This window comes from Lolium perenne, chromosome 3 (genome assembly GCF_019359855.2).
Source record: "Lolium perenne isolate Kyuss_39 chromosome 3, Kyuss_2.0, whole genome shotgun sequence".
Taxonomy (NCBI): domain Eukaryota; kingdom Viridiplantae; phylum Streptophyta; class Magnoliopsida; order Poales; family Poaceae; genus Lolium; species Lolium perenne.
In genome coordinates, this window is record NC_067246.2 from 203,388,420 (window position 1) to 203,396,596 (window position 8,177).

Consider the following 8,177-nt stretch of genomic DNA (forward strand, 5'->3'; position numbering starts at 1 on the left):
CAACTAATCCATGTCAAAGACCCAACAACAAAGCCTTTTATTCTTATAAAGCCAGATAACAGAATTATTCTCGCCCAAGTACATTTGGGCGACTTAATGGATATCATACTTTCCTGATTTAAAGTTTGCAGCAAGCCAGCAACCAGAAAATAATTACCAATCATATCCATTACATGAAAAAACGTTTGCCTGATTGCATAAATATTATCCATTGATATACATGCCATCATTTACACAACAATAGTTAACGAACATGGCGAAATCTGATTTAAGACATTCGGGTATTTCAAATGCCACAGTACGCACAACACAGTACACACCTCCATCCCCACTTCGCCTTCCTCTTCCTCTCGTAGCAAGGCAAAAGGGAGGCGACCAACTTTTCCCCACCTTCCACCGCCGGTGCCCAGGCCGTGGGTTCCCCTCTCCTCCGCCTGCCGCTCCGGCGGCGGGAGGGGTGGGGAACCCCGGTGCCTTGGTGCCGGTTTGTAGATAGGTTTAGGGCTAGTTTTTCCGGTGACGACGGATCGGGTGGTGCGGCGTCGTCACAGGGAATAAAGTATCCCCGGCTCCTTCTCCATCTCGTCGGTGAAGGCGTTGAAGGGCTTGTGGGAGGCGTCTTCCTCCGCTCGGTTCGGGCGGTGGATCTTCTCTCTCCAGGATCTGTCGGTATGGCGGCGTTACCGGCGGATTTGGTGGAGTTTTTGTTCCTCCGGCCGCGTCCGTGTCCCAGCGGCATCTTCTCCGATGTCGGTGTGAAGCCGGGTGGAGTTGTACAGGAGCTTTCTGGCCGACGGAGCCCGCCCTCTTCTTGGACGGCTACGGCGGCTGTTCTGGATCCTCGGGTGCTTCGGAGCGCGGCGGGTGGTTGCTGGCAGGCGGAGCTGTTCTGCTTCTTCGACTGCATCGAACGGAGATGGCGGTTCCGAGATCTGGTGAGCACGGGCAGAGTCCCGGCCGACGAGCCCCAACGCCTTGGTCTCGCCGTTGGCGAGCCACTCAATCGGCTCACAAAGCAGCTTGTTCTGCGATGGTGTTCTAAAGATCTGGGAGTGCTGGAAGTTCGTCCTTTTCTCCGGCTGGGCTTCGGCGGCGGCCGGCGACGGGCGACAGAGCGGTGGTGTGCAATGACCTCCAGGGGCTTCTTCGTTTTTTGCTTTTCTTTTGGGGGTCTTGCTGTAATTGTTCCGGAGACTGGTGGATTCCGGAAAGTTCGTGTGAGTGCTGCGTGGGTTGTACTCTTGGTTTTGATTTGAATGGCACGTGGCAGTTTCCTCAAAAAAAAAAATGCCACAGTACAGTGAATCAGACAACCAAAACAACATATATGTGTACTTCTCATCTCCATCTCCATCTCCACTAATATAAAAAGGCAGAGAGTCCCATCCAAATAATCTACACCGTTCAGACGCATAGATCCAACGTTTGAGGTTGTTCCAATGATGAGTTGTCTGCCAACATGAATTGGTGAATTCCCAACCCCACTATCAGTTCAGTTACAATGCACGCACACCACGACCCCGGAAGTTCCTCCTTCATGGCAGTCCCCCTCTTCTCCCCTTCGTCGCAATCAGGACTCAGGAGGACCACCGTCGCTGCCGTCAGCTCACTAATTTCTCTCCTTCCCTCAATCACGCTCCTACACCCAGTAATCCTTGTAGAGCAATTCTGATCCTTGCATGTCCGGATTCAATCCCTATGACGCCTACTTCCCTTCTGCTCCGGTCTCCTCTGCTTCCAGCAAGGCTTCGACACTGGGACAGCCTTATTCCCCACTCACCTGGACGCCGACGCCATCCCCCACCTCACGCGGACGCAGCTACAACCCCCCACTGGTGCAGGGTGGAGTTCGATGGGGCATTGGTAATGGGAAGAACACAAAGATTATGCACGACAATTGGATCCCTGATGTCTCCCCTGATCGGGTGTCTACCTTAAACCCGTTGCCGACAAACGCGACAGTGGATTTGCTGTTGGATGAAGATGCTTGCACGTGGAACGAGGAAGTGATCAGGGAGTTCTTCGATGACACGACGGCTGCCAAGATCTTGGCAGTTCCTGTAAGTCGCCATGGAGGAGACGACTTCCTGTCATGGCCTCATGCTCGTCTCGGCATATACACAGTTCGTTCGGCCTATAATTTGGCAAGGACGCAACGTTTTATCCGAAGGAGGAGTCAATCGGGAGGTGGTCTGCCGTCTAACATGACTGTTGAATCCTCGCTTTGGAAGAAACTTTGGAAGTCAAAGGCACCGGGCAAGATGAAGATCACTGTCTGGCGCTTTGCGCATGACTGTCTTCCTAGCGGCCACCAGCTTTTGCGACGGCGTGTGCCTGCCGCCGGTGCGTGTTTTTCTGTGGAAGAGAGGAAACAATGGAGCATACCCTGCTCTTCTGTCACTATGCCCAGGAGGTGTGGACAAGGATCAAAGCAAGAACTAACCTGAAGCTGCACCGGAGCCTCTTCACCACCACCAAAACCTGGGTTTTTGACTTCTTAGATCGTGCGAGCGATCATGCTGTGATCATCCTAGCTGTGACGATGTGGCATATCCGGAATGCCAGGAACGGAGTGCGACATGATGAACCTATCAAGCATCCTCACAGTTTGGCTGAGCATATTCTTGCCTATTTTGATATGATCCAACTGCATCTCATCAAACACCGTACCAACCATAGTCGTGAGACCACTGTCCCAACTCCATCTTGGTCTCCGCCACCGGAAGGTATGATTGTTGTTAACGTGGATGCAGCACTGTTCTCGGCTTCGTCTCGAACGGGGGTCGGCGTCGTGGTTAGAAACCACAATGGTGATTTTCTGGCTGCTCATAGCCAGTTACTTCATGAAATCATGACGTCTGAAATTGCTGAAGCACACGCCATCAGATGTGCAGTCTTTCTTGCTCGCGATGAAGGTTGGAACAGGATCGTCTTAGCATTAGACTGTCTTGTTGTTATCCAGCGGATTAAGGCCCCGGAGAGGGACAGATCGCTGGTTGGTGTAGTGGTCGAGGATATCAAATTTCTCGCCCACTCCTTGTCATCTGTGACCTTTCGTCATGTTAGTCGTTTGTGTAATAATTCAGCACATACTTTAGCTCGTCGAGCAGATTCTTTTGGTAGTAGTTCCTTAGAGTTTCTGTCCCGGATTGTATCCGCGACAAACTTTGTCTTGATGTTATTTGATCAATAAAGTGCTGAGTTCTCAAAAAAAAAAAAAAAAAAAAAAAAAAAAAAACATCTCGCTCGCCAGGATTCCGCCGCCCCGAGGAACGCCGCGTCGTTTCCATGTCATCACACTCTGCCCTCGCCCCGACGACACGCACGCATCTATTGCCGTCCGTGCTCAGGTCAGGGGTCGGCAAATGGGCAAGGGTGCCCTCAACGTGACACAGCCGTGTCAGTCACCCGCGTACGGATAAGGGTCGGCACCCGCACCGTCCTGGCGCCATCTCCTTCGGCCGCCGGCAGCATGCGTTTCAAAGGTCCGATGTAAATGGTGGCTTTGCTGATTACCCTTTTTTAATTTTATACACTATGAAATTCTTACATAGCTTTGTTGTCAGTTCAGATACAATAATTTCTGATGAGTGCTGCATGTTGCAACTTCATACAGATAATCAACTTCGTATGTTCACCGTGTAGAGGATTAAAGGGTTTGCATTGCCAACCTTTAGTTGAAGCATAGCTTGATACTGCAAATGCTGCAACATGAAGTATCCTCATCAAGCTGTCACCCAGTATTGTATTTAACAGAGAACTGTACGGAACACAAAGGACAAGCCTCCAGTGCAAAGTACCCTTAAGGCGAAAAGTTAAACTGTTAAGAAAAATAGCACCTTGTCCTCATACATAAGCAATTGATTAGTTTACCAATTGCTCTAGAAATTCTGAAGAAAATAATAACCATCAGGTGCTCCAATAGCTAACAGCAACAAACATCTTGTAACACATCACCAGAATGAGCACCAACATCTTCATTCCAGTTCCTGCTTCTGCGCCTCACCATATATCTTTCTTCCCGGTGTTCTCTTTTCTCACTGCAGAAAAAATAAGATGATGCTGAGCAGTGACGACGAAGGTACGAGTATGAAAAATGTGAATAGAGATGCAGTGAAATAATAACAGTTTGTTACCTCACCCAATATCGACTTATGTGTTGTGCCGATCCTTGTCACCTTGCTTGTGCACCTGCTGGACAAACAAAATTAACTGATATGAAGAACTGAATCCACAAACAGAGTCATCGAACCAACAACATCAGAATTGATTTAGCAATATTACCAAAAACAACACAGGGAGACCATCACATATGTGACATACTCAGTTCCACTTTTTCTCATATTTTTCTTATAACTAAACATATGATATTGTTATGAACCAAATAAACACATAACCATCCAATTATACTTAAAGCAATTCCCATAGTTCATAGCTAGATGGTGAAACAATATCATCTAGCTATGTTCAATCAGATAATAAAGGAGGATGCTCAACCATCATCCTGGGTAATGTTCATCAGAGCATAACATACATAGTCAGCACTCCAATTATCACATGCATTTTAAATTATCTGATTGATATATTTTACTATGTTGCTCTATATAACTGATAACCTCTTTGGAGCAATGTTTGCGTACCAATCTAGCATAATCACTAATGCAGGTCACATCAAACAGAAAAAACTCCATCCCATGGCTCAGACCTAAAAAAACATGGGCGCTATGCAATATTACAGTGGACAATGGGTATGTTTGGTTCGAGCCACAACCAGCCCCACCAAGGCATGACCAAAAAAATTGCAAGTTGTTGTTTGGTTTGTAACCATTGTACTATCCAAATATTTGGCAAAATAGACCCTGTTTGGTTTGCACAAACTGATTTGGTAAACATAGTATGTCTTCAAACTATTTGACAAGTCAATTACCTAAATATGAGAAGATATGTAAGATGCAGGCAAAGAAAAAAAAAATCACCAAAGGAACAACATGCGATTGCTTCAGGTGGAATTTGGTACGCACTAATCATGTGATGACCCACCGATTAATCACATGAAGAACAAAAAATCGACACGCTGGCTGCATGCAGTACATGGCAACAAAAAAGTAGAAATATACATGGGACCCACCAACAAAGGGGGCAAGTCGGCATGCCAACATGTTGGTGGAGGTTCTCCGCACCCTTGACTTGCCCGTGATTTGACGAGAATAACACCAGCACATGGGCGGCTGGCTGGGCAAGGCAGCAGTCCAAACGGCCACCAAATTGAGGGGCCACCCCATTTTCTGCTAAGGTAAGCTTTGGGTGGAATCCAAACAGACCTAATATTTCAATAGTGTACGCCACTTCCACAGCAGGGGGGGCAGTGGAGGACCTGCACTATCCAATGAGCTACGGGGAAATCAAATATGCTCCAATCTTCCAACTCTTTATCAGAGTGTTCAATTTGTGATCCACGGGTTAAGGGCCAAGATAGACTGCATCCAATCTGGTTCATCATGGTAAATCTAATAGGTGAAATCCCAGAAAGGCGTTACGTCTACTTCTACCTTTCCTAAACTCATAAAATATTCACCATGCTTGAACAAGATTGTTAAACAGCATTGCAAGAAGATAGTTCAATTAGGATTAGATCGTTACCAAAGCATTACGAAACTGTGTTGCAATATAAACATGTTCGGCAGTTCAGAATCATAAGGGGCACCAGATGGACACGGTAATTACCTGCTGCATGGCACCCAAGAGAACCAGCCGCTCGAGCTTGTCAAGAGTTGCCTCGTCCGCCTTTTCAAAATCCACCTGAACCCTCCCATTTGCCTCCTGAAGCCACGCGTTTATGTCCTTCATAATAATGACTGCTCTCCTCTGCAAGGCCTTCGACAGCCGTGGCAGCTCATCCTTGAGCTTCATCCTACGGTCGGTGATTGATGGCGGCGACGGGAGCACTTGTTCAATGGAGGCCCACCCTGACTCGAAGATTTCAGAGAGCTCAGCTGCGCTCTCATACACATCATCGCCCTTGTCGTTGTAGACCATGGCATTGTGGAAGGTAAGTCTCACATCTCTGGCAAATGAGTGCAGGTCCATATAGCGATTGCCTTCAAGGCGGCAGCTGACAGTGCCAAGATCCATGGCGTCGGGTATGTCAGAGTAGTAGTCACTCAGGCCAAGGCTGAGCGGATCCACCGGCTTGGCAAAAACCCACCCGTCCTCGTGTTGCAGCAACTTGTCCAGCAGCATGCGGATGCGCTCCAGGGGGTGGGCAAGGTCGGCACCAGCATGGCTCTTGGGTTTCTTGGGGAGAATCGGCGAGGGCGGTGATGGCGATTCGCGAAGCCTTCGGGGCGGCATAGGGCCAAGAGGGTTTTTGTGATTCAGTTTTGTTGCAATTTTACACGGCAAATGTAGCAATCTTTATAACCCTGCAAAATGGGTCGATTTGGTTACTTACAATGGCAAGATTCACTCCCTAGCAAAATATATTACTGAAATATCATCGCTTGGCCATATGCAGCATATAAAGGTCACAATTCTCTTCGACTTCGTTAACTCCAACACATCCACAGTTAAGTATGGCAATTTCATTTCAGAAGAAATAAATAAATCATGTACGTACCTCTTTTTCTGCTCTCGTTTCTTCCTTTTCAGAAGCACATCACCGCAAATTCTTCTATTTCTGCTCGCATTGCCTCGCTACCTGAATTAGGAAAACTAGGGTTTAGAAGGGGATTTGACCTGGAAGCGAGAGAAAGATAAGGGGCGTCGCGGGGAAGAATCAGCCGCAGCTCGGATTGCCGGCGGTGCTAGGCTAAGGGGCTGTTTGGTTCAGGGGATAGGTTTAGGGGGCCCTCGTCGACCCTCGCAGGCCACCCCAACCTCCGCTGACCAAGGAAATGCGAGGCAGGAGGGAGGTACCTGCCGCTGCCGTCCAGAAAAGTTCCGCCACCGCCGCCGCCTCTGGTCTCCGGGCGCCGCGCGTCGATTTCTTGCCGCCGCAGGACTGGCTCACGAGATGGGGAGTGACGAGGCGGGTGCCGGGGGTGGTGACTGGTGAGCGAGCGAATCCAGGCAAAAAGAAACGTTTCACGGTTTGGGGGCGTACAGGTGGAAACCAATAGATCCTGAAAATCTGCAAATGTTCATTCTCGACTGTTGGATCTTGTACCGGCGGTCCAGATCTCCTGGAGCCCCGTCCCACTCATTTCACAGTAAACCACCCGCAGCCACAAGTTATAGTTTGCGAAGATGCCCCTGGTACAATTGGTAGCAGCGACGGCGGCGACGGTGGCGGAGAAATCAGGCTGCGAGCCGCCAACCGAGGTACCTAGCTAGGCGACAGTGGCGTTCTGGGCTACCCCGACTTGGGCAGCCTGGCCATGGCGTTGGCGCAAGGACAGGAACTACTCTGGACGAGGATCTAACATCGCGAGGTGGTGCAGTAAATGTGGCGACGAACCGTAGGCCGAGGACCTAGTTTGGCGGTAGTGGCGTGCTAGGCTAGGCAAGATTGGTTAGATTAGCCAAGGGTACTCGGATGGGGAGTTGGGGAGAGAGAGAGAGAGCGGAGAGACGGAGGAAATCGTGATGCTCTGGTCTGTTCTACAAGACACAGAGGAACAAGGACTGGATTTAAAGATGAATAGAAGTCTAGGGAGATTTGTATAAGGTGTTGGAGATATGCCCAAGAGGCAATAATAAAAGTGGTTATTATATATCTTTGTGTTTATGATAAATGTTTATATACCATGCTATAATTGTATTAACCGAAACATTGATACATGTGTGTTATGTAAACAACAATGAGTCCCTAGTAAGCCTCTTAACTAGCTTGATGATTAATAGATGATTAGAGTTTCATAATCATGAACATTGGATGTTATTAATAACAAGGTTATATTATTATATGAATGATGTAATGGACACACCCAATTAAGCGTAGCATAAGATCACGTCATTAAGTTAATTTGCTATAAGCTTTCGATACATAGTTATCTAGTCCTTTCGACCATGAGATCATGTAAATCACTTATACCGGAAAGGTACTTTGATTACATCAAACGCCACTGCGTAAATGGGTGGTTATAAAGGTGGGATTAAGTATACGAAAAGTATGAGTTGAGGCATATGGATCAACAGTGGGATTTGTCCATCCCGATGACGGATAGATATACTCTGGG

At 48.0% G+C, this 8,177-nt stretch overlaps 1 protein-coding gene across 5 annotated transcripts; it reads right to left on the reverse strand.

The window, feature by feature from the left end:
- Positions 1 to 3,719: 3,719 nt before the first annotated feature.
- LOC127343130 (transcription factor GTE5, chloroplastic) lies at positions 3,720 to 7,099 on the reverse strand. 5 transcript variants are annotated; one of them, XM_051369236.2, is made up of 5 exons: positions 6,916 to 7,099; positions 6,617 to 6,693; positions 5,725 to 6,422; positions 4,137 to 4,194; positions 3,720 to 4,040 (listed from the first exon to the last, which is right to left on the reverse strand). In XM_051369236.2, the coding sequence occupies exons 3-4, from the start codon at positions 6,349 to 6,351 to the stop codon at positions 4,153 to 4,155; spliced, it is 669 nt and encodes a 222-aa protein (XP_051225196.1). In that variant the 5' UTR covers positions 6,352 to 6,422; positions 6,617 to 6,693; positions 6,916 to 7,099; the 3' UTR covers positions 3,720 to 4,040; positions 4,137 to 4,152. The 5 variants fall into 5 exon arrangements, with proteins under 5 accessions (XP_051225196.1, XP_071684405.1, XP_071684404.1 ...); XM_071828304.1 differs by having other exon boundaries at positions 4,142 to 4,191; positions 6,617 to 6,697; XM_071828303.1 differs by having other exon boundaries at positions 4,137 to 4,191; positions 6,617 to 6,697.
- Between the last annotated feature and the right edge of the window lie 1,078 nt (positions 7,100 to 8,177).